Source organism: Labeo rohita, chromosome 24 (assembly GCF_022985175.1).
Source record: "Labeo rohita strain BAU-BD-2019 chromosome 24, IGBB_LRoh.1.0, whole genome shotgun sequence".
Taxonomy (NCBI): Eukaryota; Metazoa; Chordata; class Actinopteri; order Cypriniformes; family Cyprinidae; genus Labeo; species Labeo rohita.
The window spans coordinates 1,657,649-1,674,827 of record NC_066892.1 but is presented as its reverse complement, the minus strand read 5'-3'; the positions used below and the strand labels follow the sequence as shown (position 1 = coordinate 1,674,827).

General features: G+C 31.4%; 1 protein-coding gene across 2 annotated transcripts in view; it reads left to right on the top strand.

Moving 5' to 3' along the window:
- The window catches only part of kcnh2b (potassium voltage-gated channel, subfamily H (eag-related), member 2b), a 184,923-nt gene extending 168,356 nt beyond the window's left edge, over nucleotides 1-16,567 (top strand). For both annotated transcript variants that reach the window (XM_051097644.1, XM_051097645.1), the window contains 9 exons: nucleotides 2,845-3,244; nucleotides 6,361-6,560; nucleotides 7,701-7,953; nucleotides 9,734-9,927; nucleotides 10,017-10,119; nucleotides 10,263-10,511; nucleotides 11,553-11,742; nucleotides 11,933-12,113; nucleotides 13,230-16,567. In XM_051097644.1, the coding sequence (XP_050953601.1) occupies nucleotides 2,845-3,244; nucleotides 6,361-6,560; nucleotides 7,701-7,953; nucleotides 9,734-9,927; nucleotides 10,017-10,119; nucleotides 10,263-10,511; nucleotides 11,553-11,742; nucleotides 11,933-12,113; nucleotides 13,230-13,427 (1,968 nt within the window). In that variant the 3' untranslated portion in view covers nucleotides 13,428-16,567. The remainder of the gene's footprint in view (nucleotides 1-2,844; nucleotides 3,245-6,360; nucleotides 6,561-7,700; nucleotides 7,954-9,733; nucleotides 9,928-10,016; nucleotides 10,120-10,262; nucleotides 10,512-11,552; nucleotides 11,743-11,932; nucleotides 12,114-13,229) is intronic.
- The last annotated feature ends 612 nt before the right edge of the window (nucleotides 16,568-17,179 follow it).

Sequence of the window (17,179 nt, the reverse complement as noted above, 5' to 3'; positions counted from 1 at the left end):
TTTGAATTAAATTGATTTTTCTGACCTCACTGGTAGATATTTGTTCTTATTTATTCATAACTAATGTCATTTTGATCAATTTCACATAAAACAAGATGTATCCTATGTAATTTTGCTTCTCAACTAAATGCATCTTGATTTAAGAATTTTTAGACATTTGCACAGGACAAAAACACTGAGAAAGAACATCACTATTTTGCATTGTAATCATAAGATACAGTACAAGTTGTTTTTCTATCTAGTGGTTGGGAACAGAGATAATCAAGCACTAAGATATTTTTGTGAAATGAATTAAAAAGTAATAGAGATTAGTTTGTAGGTTGTATATGCAAACTTACTAATACAAGACTTTGTGTTCCTTAAAGTGATAGTTCACCCAAAAATGAAAATTCTGTCATCACTTTGTTACTTTAGAACAGGGGTTCTCAACCTTTTGCAAGCTGGGCCCCCCCAAAGCTGGTTCATTGCAGTTCATTGCTGAACTGTATTCAAATGTTATAAATATAAAAACACCACATTTTGAAATTTAACTGCAGTATGTCAATTTAGTTTATTTGTGTGTGCTGCGCTCATAGACTTTAGAAAACGGCGCTCATTTGTTTGATCAGTGATGCGCGGGTGCTTGCGGTCACCCGCGGTTACCCGCAGTTACGAGTCATCCAAAAATATTTTTAATGATATTCGGGTCGCGGCGGTCGGGTCGTTTGAAATAAAGATTCCAATTAAACCTTTGTAATTTATAGGAAATATTCAAGCAATAATATATAAATTATCTCATGTATATCCTTGTTTAAAACCAGGGATTAAAAACGAATTCCAAGTAAAAACGGTATTTTTCTTTACATTTCCAGAGAGCGAAACGAACGAAATTAAACATTACTTAATAAATTCAAGGCATAATTTCCTTATTCATTTGATACAACTATTATAGCTATACAACTAATATATAAAAAATAATATTATTTTGTCATATTCGTGATTCCTGAATTTATATATGAAAACTTCGTTTTGAAGTGCATTCGTTAAGTTTGTATAAGAAAATTCTTTAGCCTATTGAGTTGATTTAATATTCTTGATAATTTTTAGAAGAAGTTAAAAGTTAAGAAAAAAGGAATTAGCTTGTAATCTATATATTTAGGGCTATAGGCTAATATTTTTCTTAACTTTTATTACACTGTAGATCGAAATAAAATAATTCTTGATCATATTTAACATCGGAGAATCACTGATATCATTAGGCAAACTCAGACTTTTATTTTGTAATTTTATAATTTAGAGTACTTCGAAAACGAAACTATTTAAATCTGTATAAAGGAAAGACAAAATAAATCACAACAAGAACAATCTGTATTTTTCTTGTAATCAAGAACATTTCTTTTGACAAAATAACCTAATTAATGCCGAATGATTTTTGACAGTGAACGCATCTCCACCGCATAGCCGCATATAATCGCTGTAGCCTACTCGCGCCCCCCCGCAAGAGTGGGGAGGCGCGCCCCACCGGTTGAGAACCACTGCTTTAGAACAAGGTGTTCCAAACCTGTTTGAATTTCTTTCTTCTGTTGAACACAAAATAAGATATTTTGAAGAATGTGGGCAATCAAACAGTTGCTGGTGGTCACTGACTTTCATAGTATGGAAAGAGATACTATAGAAGTCAATGGGGTAAATGATGACAGAATTTTCATTTTTGGGTGAACTGTCCCTTAAAAAATGACGAAAGCCTGTTTCCACCACTGAATAAAAAATAAAAAAGTTTTTTTGGACTTTTTATCTTAATTCTGACTTTTTTCTCGCTATTCTGACTTTTTTTCTTACAATTGTATGATTTAAAACTCGTAATTCTGACTTTGTTTTCAGACTAGTGGTTACAAAATGGCAATTTCAAGTTACAAAGTCAGAACTGCAAGATATAAACTCGCAATTCTGACTTTTTTTCCCGCTATTCTGACTTTTTTTCTCAGAATTGTGATACAAACTCGCAATTCCAACCTTTTTTTTAAGAATTGCGGTTATAAAATGGCAATTGCAAGTTATAAAGTCAGAACTGCACAATATGAACTCGTAATTATGACTTTTTTTCACTATTCTGACTTTTTTTCTCAGAATTGTGATACAAACTCACAGTTCAGACTTTTTTTTTCAGAATTGTGGCTATAAAAGCACAATCGCAAGTTATAAAGTCAGAAACGCAAGATATAAACTTGCAATTCTGACTTTTTTCTTGCTATTCTGATTTTTTTTCTCAGAATTGTGTGATTTAAACTCACAATTCTGACTTTTTTTCAGAACTGTGGATATAAAATTGCAATTTCAGGCTATAAAGTCAGAAACACAAGATATAAACTTGCAATTCTGACCTTTTTCTTGCAATTCTGACTTTTTTTCAGAACTGTGGATATAAAATTGCAATTGCAAGTTATACTGGACTTTTTAACTTGCACTTGCAATTCAGACTTTTTTTCTCAGAATATGTTCTCAAAATTGCAAGTTTTTATCTCACAATTCTGCCTAAATAAATCGCATTGAGTGTTATAAAGTCAGAATTGCAATTCTCTGCAATTCTGGCAATTCTGAGAAAAAGTCAGAAATGTGAGTTTATACCTTGCAATTCTGACTTTATTTCTCAGAATTGCAACTTTATGTCTTTGTTACTTTGTAACTCACAATTGCGATTTTGTCTCACAATTCTGAGAAAAAATTCTGAAAATTATGACTTACATTTACCTTCATAAAACCTGCAGAAGCCATGCTATAAATCTGTCTAAATCTAAAAAAAAAACATTTTTGCATTTTTAAAAATAATGCCTGTAATTGTTTTTTGTTTTACTGTCTTTTTTTTAGCCAACTCAACAGACCACCCTTATCGGCCTTCTCAAGACGGCGCGTCTTTTACGTCTCGTCCGCGTTGCACGTAAACTGGACCGTTACTCTGAGTACGGTGCAGCCGTCCTCTTCCTGCTCATGTGCACGTTCGCTCTGATCGCTCATTGGCTGGCCTGTATCTGGTACGCCATCGGGAACGTAGAGCAGAACCGCTCCATCGGCTGGCTGCACTCGCTCGGCGTGGATCTGGGGAAACCGTACAACAGCACCATCAAGGGGTCGGGACCCAGCATCAAGGATAAATACGTGACCGCTTTATACTTCACCTTCAGCAGCCTGACCAGCGTGGGCTTCGGAAACGTGTCGCCCAACACCAACTCCGAGAAGATCTTCTCCATCTGCGTCATGCTGATAGGATGTGAGTATAGTTTTGCTGTTTAAGGATCAGCCGTACGTTAGGAGGTGTGAGATGATGCTACAAATTTTTTAAATCTAGTTAAAAAAGTTCTTTGAAGTACAATGTTTGTATTCATGTCTGTTTCGGATTTTGTTTTCCAGAATGCCTCAAAATGTAGTATAAAAAATAATTTTGGATTAAAAGAATATATATTTAATATATATATATATATATATATATATATATATATATATATATATATAATATATATATATATATATATTTTTTTTTTTTTTTTTTTTTTATTTTATTTATTTAATTAATTAATTTATTTATTATTATTTTTATTTATTTTTTTTTACAAATGTCATTAAATTTTGAATCAAGACTATCATGATTTTTTCTTGCAAATTATATTTCTCTGATATTTCTGAGACCTCAAAAACACCCTTTATGTGATTATATACATAGTAAAAGGTCATAGTAAAAACTACATCATAAAAAATACAATATAATATAATAAACATAATATATTTATTTTATTTTTATTTATTTATTTTTTACATTTCAGAGTGACCTGACAACAAAATTACTTATATTATACTGAAATAAATAAAAACAATGATTTCAGCTAATTGCCAACATTTCTCATTTTTAATTAGTTTAAATTAATGTGATAAAATACTTAAACCTAAAACAGTAGCAAAATGAATAAAAACTACATCTACATATTTAATAAAAATTATAATAATAATAATAATAATAATAATAATGATAAAACACAACACTAGTACTAAAACCACAATACTAAAACTATAATATAAATTATATATATATATATGTATTTTAGCATTTTGATGAGCCTTTTTCTATGTTATGATCTGATGACAATAAACTTCATTCCAGACGTTGAAAACATTCATCATACACTAGGTACATTGTGTGTGTATAAACTGCTTTTGTAATTTGTTTTTAATTAACTAAATAGATACGGAGAAAACAAATCAAGCATAATTGACCCATTAAGCCGCATCTGAGTGTTGACCTTCATCCTGAATGTCTTGTAGTTCAGTTAAAACCTTCATTAGGGATGCATGTGTTTGTTCTCTAAGCAGCTTTTTAATAGAGCTCTTTTTATTGTGCACTTTATGATCAAACCTCATCACATGCTGATGAAACATCCTCCCTTTTTCATTTTTGGTGACAAATCAATCTGATAGCTCATTTTCGTAGGTCCCGATCGCAGCAATTAATGATAAATTGGCAAGTTAATATCATTGCCGCACATATATTAGACCTCAATAACCGTGAAGTAATTTCCGTTTTTATGGCCGGTAGAAGCATTTATCATCTGCGCTGCAGAATTACATTTTGGACGAGGGCGAAAGTTCAAAAGGAGAAAATCAACACGACCTCTTCGATCTGCTACAAGATTATTCATTACATTTAACAGCTGAATGACTGCAAAAAGCCTTGCAAAAAGTGAGAATCAGATTCAGTGTTTCTAGCACCATGCTTTAGCATTTGAGCTTCGCCAGCTCCTTCTTTGTTGCTATTTTTGCTGCTTTTGTAGTGTGATTCATAGTGCTGCCCACCTGCTCTGAGATCAGACAGTGACCACTGCAGTCATATAAGTGTAAAACAGCAGAATAGATGGCTCTGAATTCAGACGCTTTTATAGAGGTCATCTAGTAATGAATACAGGGAGACGTCTTCAAGGCTGTCATTTAGGGTCTCTCTGAAACACTTTCACTGAAGCTCTTGAGATGCGTAAACACTGGAAACAAACTGGTGTAGACTAACTTTCACTCACAATTGATTAAAAAAAAACAGCGAGTAACAGTGAATTAAAGATGACATGCAGGGTTATAATTGTTAAACTGAAACAAATTTTGAAACCATAAAAAAATACACATATATAAAACAAAACAAAAATTTATAAAAATGACAAAAATATTTAAACTTTTTTTATTTTAAACTAAAATTAAAACAGAAAATATAAAAATGAAAACTGATTCCAAATATCAATAGAAAATATAATAGTATCTCAAATATACTAAAAAACACTAGTAGGAAACTGAAATAGATTTTTTCTTGTAAAACATTCTTTAATAAATAATTAATTAATTTTATTTAATTGTATAATTTTTTTCAGCATAGAAATTATTCTAATTTAATTTTAATTTAATTAATTTAAGCATAAAAAATATTTTACTTCATCTGTTTGCCAAAAATTCTTATTTTCAGTTTAATGTAATAAAATGAATAAAAATGACACATACATATTTATTAATAATAATAACATTAATAATAATGACAAAACACAACATAATTACTGAAATTTTAAAACTACAATACTAAATAGAATAGAATAGAAAATAGAAACAATACTTTATTAATTTTATTTATTTATTTGTTTATTTATTTTGCAGCATAAAATGATTCTCATAGAAATGAATTTAATTTAATTTACATTTTTAAAGAATAAATAAATAAATAAATACATTAATAAATACAAAAAAAAAAAAAATCATTTCAGCTATTTGCCGAAATTTCTCATTTTCAAATAGTTTAAATCAATGTAATAAAATACCAACAACTAAAACAGAAGTAAAATTAATAGAAATGGCATATACATATTTAATAATAATAATAATAATAACAAAACACAACACAACACAATTACTAAAACTTTAAAACGATTCTAAAATAGTACTGAAATAATACTGAAATAGTTTAATTCTAAACATGCTTTAATAAATATTTTTTTGCAGCATAGAAATGATTGTCACTCAGAAATGTCATGATTAATTAGTAACACACTGAATTAAACATGAAATAAATGTTCAAGTGCTAAAATATAATTTTCTTTTAAAACATCAAAAAATCATCAAAAAATAATTTTCAAACTGTGAGTCTAAGCTCACAATTGTGTGCTTTTTTATGCTGTGGGATGTTTATAACAGCACAAAAATGTGATAGTTAACAGCATAACTAGTTTTGTCCGCAAGCTCGACCCGTGAGGAAACTGGCGCTGATCTAAGCAGATGTCACAGCGGTAAAGTGTGAAGCATGTACCTGTGTAGGTGCTTCATCATGACGCTATTTTTAACCTTGCCCTTCCTGTTCCTGTTCAGCGCTCATGTACGCCAGTATCTTCGGGAACGTGTCAGCCATCATCCAGCGGCTGTACTCCGGAACGGCTCGTTATCACACTCAGATGCTGCGGGTGAGAGAGTTCATCCGCTTCCATCAGATTCCCAACCCGCTGCGCCAGAGACTGGAGGAATATTTCCAACACGCCTGGTCCTACACCAACGGCATCGACATGAACGCCGTGAGTCCACCTGCTGCCTTACAGTACCTTACAGCACCTTACAGCATTTCATCACTTGCTTATCAATGGATGTGAATGGGTGCCGTCAGAATGAAAGTCCAAACAGCTGATAAAAACATCACAATAATCCACAAATAATTCACACCACTCCACTCCATCAGTTAACATCAGTAACATCAACTCTCATTCTGACGGCACCCATTCACTACAGAGGATCCATTGGTGAGCAAGTGATGCAATGCTACATTTCTCCAAATTTGATGAAGAGACAAACTCATTTGCATCTTGTGAGTCATTTTTGGATGAACTCTTCCTTTAACACTAATAAAATCCTTTTGAGCAGGATTACATGAATGTGTATTATAACTAATGAGTTCATTTAGCAAATGTCCTCACCAGCGCATCCTCTACTATTACTAGCCCCAAATGCAGAGTTTAACGAGATTACGCGTTCAAGTGAAGAAAACAAATGAGCGTCCGCCTCCGCCCGTCAGATCCTCTCATTAAGGAGCAGTGGAGCGTTCTGATTGGACAGTCGGGGCCGTTATGATTGCTTTGCTCCTGAGTGAAATGTCGTGGACTGTAATTTTTTCATTGATTTTTCGAAAAATTCTTTACTGAACCACTCAGCTCTGAAATGAAGCACAACATTAAATTGTTGATTTAAAGACAAGAAAGTACTACAGCAACATAAGATTTTGTGTACTTAATATGTTTTATGAGACTGGAGAAGTCATAAAGCTTTCCAAATGGCATAAATGCTGTTCTTTTGAACTTTCTGTTCATCTGTGAGTCCTTAAAAATTTATGTTGGGCAGATCAACTGCTAATATTCAGAAATATTTCTTGAGGAGCAGATCAGCATATTAGAAAGATTTCTGACGGATCATGTGACGCTGAAGACTGGAGTAATGATGCTGAAAAGTTCAGCTTTGATCACAGAAATAAATTATGTTTTAACAGATATTCAGATAGAAATCCACTATTTCAAATAGTAATAATATGTCACATTTTTAGTGTATTTTTGATTAAGTTAAACAGCTTTGAAGGTGAGCAGAAGAGACTTCTTTCAAAAACATAAAAAAAAATCTGTCTAAAGTTTTTTTCGTTTTTTAATATTTGTTTTTATCTGCTCTTTCAGGTGCTGAAGGGTTTCCCAGAGTGTCTGCAGGCTGATATCTGTCTGCATCTGAACCGAACTCTCCTGCAGAACTGTAAAGCGTTCAAGGGCTCCAGTAAAGGGTGTTTGCGGGCGCTGGCCATGAAGTTCAAGACCACACACGCCCCGCCGGGAGACACGCTGGTGCACGCCGGAGACGTCTTGACCGCGCTCTACTTCATCTCCCGTGGGTCCATCGAGATCTTACGTGGAGATGTTGTAGTGGCCATCTTAGGTAGGACTTATTTTATCTGTGAGGTTTCAGTGATGATGTTTTGTCAAATCCTGGATTTTGCATACTACATACAACACTTATTTTTAAAGGATCTAGGATCTTTTAAGCCATTCTAGCTGTGTTTCCTGTTTGAATGCAACAAAGTTTGTACTGTAAGGTCAGATTCTGTGTTTATCCTCTAGTGCCACCTACAGGATGTCATCTGTAAAATTGTGTAACTCTGAATGCATATGCTTCATGGATTAATTCACCTAAAAATTGTTTACTCACCCTTATGACTTTCCCGCATGACTGCATTTCTTCTGTGCAAAACAAAAACAGATGTTTTGCAGAACATCACTGTCAAGCTTCAAACAGGGGGAAAAAACCTATTAAAATAGTTCGTATCACTCATGCATGGCAGTCCAAGTCTTCTGAAGTCATCCAGTTGTTTTGTATGAGAATTAGACCAAAATATGTTGTATTTATCTGATTTATTTATAGTATTTATTTAGTTTATAGTATGTATTGTTTGGTTATTTTACATGTGAAAAAAATGAGAGGTAATGATTAAAATAAAAATATAAATAATATATTTAAAATATAAATAAAAATCTGTTGGACTAGATATTATATATATATATATATATATATATATATATATATATAATAATTGCATAATAGTAAATCATTAAAATGCACAAGCGTAGGTAAAAAAAGTAAAATAAATAAATCAGTTGAATAAATGAATGAATAAATGAATAATGTAATGTCAATGAATAAATAAATAATGTAAACACACAAAAAGGAGGATTAAAGTAAAATATATAAAATATATTATATTATATTTTATCAAATACACAATTAAAACATAAATAATATATTTAAAATATAAATAATAATAGATAACAATATTTAAAATATATAATATATATTATTAAATGCATAAAAGTAGAGTATTAAAATCCACAAGTGTAGGTTTAATGTATCATAAAAAAAACTTAAAAATAAATTCTAAATAAATAAATCACAGTTGAATGAATGAATGAATGAATAGTGTAAAGTCAATAAATAAATAAATAATATAAACAGACAAAAAGGAGGATTAAAATAAAATGTATAAAAAATATTATATTATATTTTACAAAATACAAAATTAAAATATAAGTAATATATTTAAAATATAAATAAAAATATATGAAAATACATAACAATATTTTAAATGTATATCTAAATCATTAAATGCATAAAAGTAAAGCATTAAAATGCACAAACGTTAGTAAAAAAAATGCATGTACACTATTTTCCTGTCCTGTATGTATCATAAAAAAACTTACATAAATTGAAATAAATAAATCACAGTTGAATGAATGTAATGTCAATGAATAAATAAATAATGTAAACAGACAAAAAGGAGGTATAAAATAAAATATATAATATATTCTATTATATTTTATAAAATATAAAATTAAATAATAAATATAAAAATATATACATAATCTATAAATAAAAAAATATGCATAATGTAAAAGTATTAAAATGCACAAACATAGATAAATAAAACTGTAGGTGCATTAAAGACAAGCTAAATTCTGTCTTCACTGTGATGCAGAAGTAAAATATTATGGGATAAAAAATTGTTAATCAAATGGAGTTACAGAGTGTTTACATTTGCTAGAAATGGTTCCAGCTACAATTGGACCAAAATGTAAACAATAATCTTCCTTCTGCTCAGAAAAGTAAGCATAAATGTATAGATCTCAGTCTGATTGTTTATGGATGTGTGTTGTGTAATTCCTAGGGAAGAACGATATATTCGGGGAGCCCATCAACCTGTACGCACGACCTGGGAAATCCAACGCAGACGTGAGAGCGCTGACATACTGCGACCTCCATAAGATCCACAGAGATGACGTGCTGGAGGTGCTAGACATGTACCCGGAGTTCTCAGACCACTTCTGGAGCAACCTGGAGATCACCTTCAACCTCAGAGACGTGAGTCACGCTTACTGTGGAAATCTTCTATTGAATGGAGCAAAAACACAGAATTCATCAAGGTGTGCTTTCTACATGTTCTCTTACAGACCAACATGATTCCCGGATCTCCCAGCAGCGATGATTCAGACTGCGTCGGCTTCAACAAACTGCGGAGGAGAAAGCTTTCGTTCCGACGACGGACAGAAAAAGGTTTTCCTCATAATTCATCTTCAATCTGGATTTATTATTGGAGTTTCCATCATTTAACATTCAGAAACAGATGATATTTGCAGACAGTGGAGCTGTTTTGCTTGTGCCGTTGATGAATATTCATCCCGTGTTTGATTCTCCAGATGATGCCGATGCAGGAGAGATCAAGAAGAATCAGAAACCCGTCCGGAGAGGCAGAAAACAAGCAGCCAGTAACAAGAACGAACTCAAACCGGGGTGGGAGGGGCCTCGCAATTCTATCTCCTCCCACTCCAGTGGCGATGAGGGGGAGGAGCCTGTGCACACATGCCCCACCCCTCCCACAACACTCATGGATGTGACTGAAGGAGAGGGCGATCCAAAAACAGGAAACACATGCAACGCCCTATCAGGTGACAGAATCCCAACAGTAAACTCATAGATGTATTATATAATATAAAAAAGACCAAATAATAATGATATTAATATTGTAAATATTCAGAATTTAAATTTTATAATATTTAGTTTTATAAAATATCTAAAAATAACATAGAATTTTATATAAAAATCATAATATTTTTAATGTTATAATATGTAAAAAAAAAAAAAACTGTTAACATATTATAATATTATTAAATATATTTTTTAAATATATTTTTATTTGCATTTTATAAAAACACATTATTTAATAATAACAACCATTATTTTATTTTATTTTATTTGAGATGTGATCACCACTTACTACAACTTTAGATTGCTACATTTTGTTTCATTTTATATTATATTTTACATTAATTACAATTTTACATTTGTATTGCCAAAGCATTTGAAAATAAATATTATATAGTAATTTATAGTGCAAATGTAGTGACAAGAGAAAGTTTAATTTAAATATTATTAATAATAAATATTAATATAATATTTTGCAAGAGTGACTTGGTCAAGTTGTTTGCAATGGGGATCATTTTTGACAAATAATTTATTAAATATTTAATAAATTATGAATATTACCCAACAATATAATATAATATAATATAATATAATATAATCATAGAATAGAATGTATATCAGTAAGACAGTGATAGTGGAAAATAAAATAAAATGTAAATGTAATATATTTATAATCTAAATAAAAATATACTGAATGAATAAATGAATGATGTAATATCAATTAATAAATAAATAATGTTAACAGACAAAAATGAGGGTATAAACTAAAATATAATTAATTAATATAAATAATATTAATATAAAATAATAAATAAATATAGAAAATAATACTAATGAATTAATGAATAAATAAATAAATAAGTGTTACAATCATCAAAAAATTATATAGTAATAATATGAATTAATATTAATATTATTTAAACGAGTATTTAGAAAGATAAATGTTATAAATCATACTGTATGTGTAAGTAATGTGTGTGTGTTTGTGTGTGTGTCTTTCTCAGGTGCATTCTCAGGTGTGTCTAATATCTTCAGTTTTTGGGGTGACAGTCGGGGGAGGCAGTATCAGGAGCTGCCCCGCTGCAATCTCCCGTCGCCCTCGCCGCATCCCAGCACCCCCCTGCGCAGCATCAGCCGGCAGCAGCGCAGCCAGATGGAGAGCAGACTGGAGCTCCTGCAGAAACAGCTCAACAGGTCTCACAGCTTACCGCAGTCAGACCACCTGTGTCAAATCCACCTGCTGTCTGAATGAACCCTCTCACTAAAACTAAATTCTGAAACACATTGAATGTAGTTGCATTAACAGCCCAACAGCACCACCTATGAGTATAGAAATGAATTGCATTGCAAATGTAAACTAATTTAACTATTTTCTGAATGACAGACTGGAGAGTCGCATGTCGACGGATATCGGCGCGATCATGCAGCTCCTGCAGAGGCAGATGATGCTGGTTCCTCCTTCTTACAGCAGCGTTTCCTCCCCGCCGCAGGCGTCCATGTTCCCCGAGATACTCGTGCAGCCCGTCACGCCGATGGAGTCCAAAACACTGGCCTCCCTCTCACAGGTACACGTGATGAAGAGCAAAGAGTTTAGTTACTGCTACTACATCACACTTGATTCTTTTAGGACTGTCATTTTAGAGAATACTTAGCATATTAGAGTAAAAATAATAATGGACCATTATTTTTCTTCTAAACAGTTTACTAGCTATATTCATTTATAAGACTATATGCTAGTCTTATTGCATTTTATTGTGTATATAATTTATATTAAATTATAACATAACTCTTTGTATAACATATATATGTTTATGGTGTATACAATAAAAAATTTAAATGATTAAAATGAGAATAATTTCTATTATGTAACAGTTCACTACTCAGTTTTATTTTATTTTTTTACAGTTTAATTTTTAATATATATATATATATATTTATTCATTCATTCACTCTTTTTTAGTTTTAGGTAATTTAGTACATTAGTTTAAAGTAATTAAACATTATATTAAAATAAATGTTTCTATGCTTTATATTATATATATATATATATAATTTTATATTACATTTTCAGTCATTTTTTTTATTACTACACTTTTTGCATTTGTACTATACTGCCTAATAAAGGGCAATTTTATATTATGGGTATTTTATTATGTTAATTTAAACATTTCATTTTATTAAATATGTGTACATATATATATATATATATATATATAGGCATTTCTGTACTCTCTGTGTCATCTCATTTTTGTATATATATATATATATAATATTATATATATAATTTGTTTAACTTCTTTTAGTTTTAGGTATTTTATTACATTAATTTAATTATTTATTTATTTATTTTTGCATTTCTATACAGCATCACTTTTATACTGGTGTGTGAGTGTGCAATATCTAGAAATATGGTGCTATATTTATTTTCAGTAATATTAGCAAAGCTATTCAACTATTTTTGTAGAATTAAACTATTATTATTATTATTATTTTATTTTTTATTTTTATTTTTTTTGCATTTCTATAATATTTATATATAATATTTTTTGTTTTTTATAATCTTTGATGCAAATTAAAATTTTGTCAGAGCAAATAATAGTAGTGTAATAATAGTTAACAAATAATAGTAAAATAGTTCTGGTACTAACACGAGTAACACTCTGCTCTGTTTTCTTCTCCAGTCCTGCGAGTTTCTCAGCAGCGCCGCGGAGCTCCATACAGCGGTCAGCGTCGCTCCTCGCGCGGGGTTCTCCAGCCTCGGAGCCCGACTTGAGCTTGTGCCCGACCTGGACGTTCACCGCCGCTTCTCGCTACAGGAGCCGCACACGTCGCTGAGCTCACAGACGCCACAGAAACACGGCTCAGACCCCGGGAGCTAGAGAGACCACCACCAGACCAGAGGACAACAAACCCGATGAACCAGCTCTCTTTTCTGGCTTCTGGTTCTGGTTTTGCACTGCGGAGGGTTCGGAGATTCACTGGAGGCGGTTTTACTGGTCTTTACTGCTGCCGTCCAGTATCGGATATCCGTAAACGAATAATGATGATTATTACCAATTTCAAGTAGCCATTATGTCTTGCACTGAATTTTTCCAGACTCTCTCGATCTTTATCTTCACGTCTGCCGCGCTTCCAAAACTGACTGAACTCGTTAGTGTTAGCTGGCCTAACAGAAGAAAATCATTCTAATAATAATAACCTGATGTGTTCTGTCTGTCTGTCCTGTCATTGCCTTCATTTTCTGTGCGTCGACGAAGAAGGCGGAGCCTAGGGGCCCCGCCCAAGCACACTGGATTGGCTGGACTGGGTGATTGGCGGGTGATTAAAGCTATGCCATTACTGATGAAGCATATCATGTGTTTGACACTGGATGAACAATATGCAACGAATCGAACGCGCGCCACGTCCCGCTTGGCTTCCGTTCGTTTTGTTTTAACGTGGCGTGATTTTTATAGTTAGAACACATTAGCTTTAGCAATACCGAATCCTTTAAACCACGAACGAAACCAAATATTGAAGATTGGGTCGGACCAAATGTTTTTTTTGTTTGGTTTTTCCTCTTCGTCTGTGGCGTTTACGGCCTGCAGCCACAGTCATGTGATTATCAATTATTATTTGGTACAGTTATGAGCTCTCGAACTCCAAGATGAATTAAAAACAAACGTTTTGGTTTGGTTTTCCGTTGACGTGTGGACCAATGAGGAAAAGAAACTTTACATAAGCTCTTAAGCATGCGATAATAAACACTTTAATATTTAGCCATTTATTTTATATCAGACTTTACCATTATTATATTTAAATGACTATAATATTTAATATAAGCATTCTTGAGGAAGGAAGATTATTAGCATGAGAACGTGTTGTGCATCGATCATGACCGCGATTGTATCATTCTGCCTCTAGGCTTGAAATTAGAGGTTTTTAATTGTGATTTATGTTTTGTTGAAACCAAATATTCGATCTAATTTGAATTTAACTGGTAAACTGAACGTGAGGACGGTCGATTTCAGCACGTCTGATCAAACGTGTGTCTGAGTCAGTGTGAAAGAGCTGTTCAACACTACTGCAGTAAATAACAACATTCACTTTGACTTTGATTAGTGCAGGAGTTTGCACATGTTTATCTACGTCATATTTGTTCTTCTTTTTATTGTTATTATTATTATATTAGTGTCTGTGTATAAGAGTCTTTTCGTCACCATATACGGGTGAATCTCACAATAACATCCAGGTCAAATTGTACCTATTTATAAAAAGCAAAGAGAAAAAAGATATAATATTGGCATAAAGACAAGAAAATCCATTTTTATAGTTCTTGTTATTCTTAATGATTATTCTCTTTGAGAATATTATAAATAATAATCATTAAACATCATTATTTTGTTTAAACAATCATAAATTAAGGCCAACAAATGCTATTTTAGTGTAATACATTTAAATGTAATTAGTTTTGAAACTCAGTAAAAAAATAAAATAAGAGAAAATTGAGGGGGAGAAACTGATAACTGGTTTTATGATGTTGATGTGTGTAAAAATCATAGAATCATTTTTTTGTTTTGTTTTTTAGTTGTTAGTTTGTTTTGTTTTGTTTTTCCATTATGGAAGTTTCAAAACGAATTAAATATTTTTTTTCTTTAAATATTAATCAGTAATAATAATATATTTTTTTAAAACCTCATCATAAGTTAAAGCCAACAAAGGCGGTTTTAGTGTATAAATATTCAGAAATTTATATGTAATTTTGAAACTCAGTTCTGAAACTCAGTAAAAATAAATTAAGAGAAAATTGAGGGGAAAAAACAGATGAAAACTGATTTTATGATACTGATGTGTATTTCATAGGATCAAGTTTTGTTTTTGTTTGTTTGTTTATTGTTTTCCAATTTGGAAGTTTTTTTGTGACAATTTTTTTCAATTTTTTTTATACTGAGTTTCAAAACTAATTTTATAAATTTTTTCTTTAAATATCAATCAGTAATAATAATTATTATTTTTAAACCTCATCATAAATTAAAGCCAACAAATACTGCTTTAGTGTATAAATATTTAGAAATTTAAATGTAATTAGTTTTGAAACTCAGTAGAAATAAATGAGAAAATTGAGAGTAAAAATACTAATGTGTATTTCATAGGATCGTGGGGTTTGGTTTTGTTCTTTTTGTTTGTTTGTTTGTTTGTTTGTTTTGTTTTGTTTTCCATTATGGAAGTTTTTTGTGACTTTTTTTTTTTTTCAATTTTTTTAAATACTGAATTTCAAAACTAAATTAATTTTATTTTTTTCTTTAAATATTAATCAGTAATAATTATTATTATTTTTAAACCTCACCATAAATTAAAGTCATATTAAATATTTAGAAATTTAAATGGAATTAGCTTTGAAAATCAGTAAAAAAATAAATTAAGAGAATTAATTAATTAATTAATTAATTAATTAATTAATTAATTGAGGGGGAAAAACTGCCTTGACAAATAAAAAACTTGTTTGTTTGTTTTTTCCATTATGGAAGTTCTTGTGCCTTTTCTATACTGAGTTTCAAAACTAATTAAAAAAAAATTCTTTAAATATTAATCTGTAATAATTATTATTTATAAACTTCATTATAAATTAAAGCCAACAAATACTGTTTTAGTGTATAAATATTGACAATGAAAATCATAAACTTAGAGAAAAAAATACCTGATACGTGATCTTATGATCCTATATATATTAGGATTTTTTGTGAGATTCACCCTCACATGGCTGTAGTATTTGTTTGTAAAGTTGTGTTGCTCGCAGGTGGAGAAATGAAACATTTATTTTTCGTCGGTTTGCTGGTTTGTTTGTTTGTAATCAAGGATTGCTCTTAATCTGTGTCAGCTGACTGTGAGCGCAGAAATTCGGCTTCATTGTCCTAATGCTCAGACAGTAATTAATGGAGGTTACATAACAACAGTACTGTGTTTCATCCTGTGATTAATCTCCACATCACTGTTCCGTGGATGTTTCTGACACGTTTGGATGACGATCTGTCCGGCTGAATGGGTTTTGTGTGTGTAACGTGTGTTTCTCTCGACGTTCGGTGTACCGCTGTGCACTTTACACCGTCTCTCTCCTAAAGAGGAGGATCTCTGCTCTTTTTACGTCTATTTACAGGGATTTGAAGCCAAGGGCACTTACGCCGTCAACTTTAGACACAAATCACATAAAACCGGCCAAACACACACCAAATCCATGCGACGATTAAACAGGCTTTACCAGTGCGTCAGTTTCGAATCGTGAAGGACATGTTGTATGTACATATTTTTCAATCTTTTGGGTTTTAATTTATTTTGGTACTTCGTTTACACTGGATTGCTATTTTTCTCCTTCCCAGTTTTGCTGTACATACGAAAGTCTTGTAAAGAAATGAATTCTTGGCATCCCTATAGCCGACACTATGCAGAATCGCATTTCCTTGGCATGCTTTGAAATGCAGAAAATGAAAAAAAGAAAACTGTAGAGGAAAACTAAATATGTTTGACCTTTTTCGTTCTTTTTTTAAATGAACATGTGAATATCTCTGTTAATAATGATGTAAGTATATCAGTTATTATATATAATATATATATATAAAGGTAATAACAAAGACAGATTTAACTTGTGCACATTTTA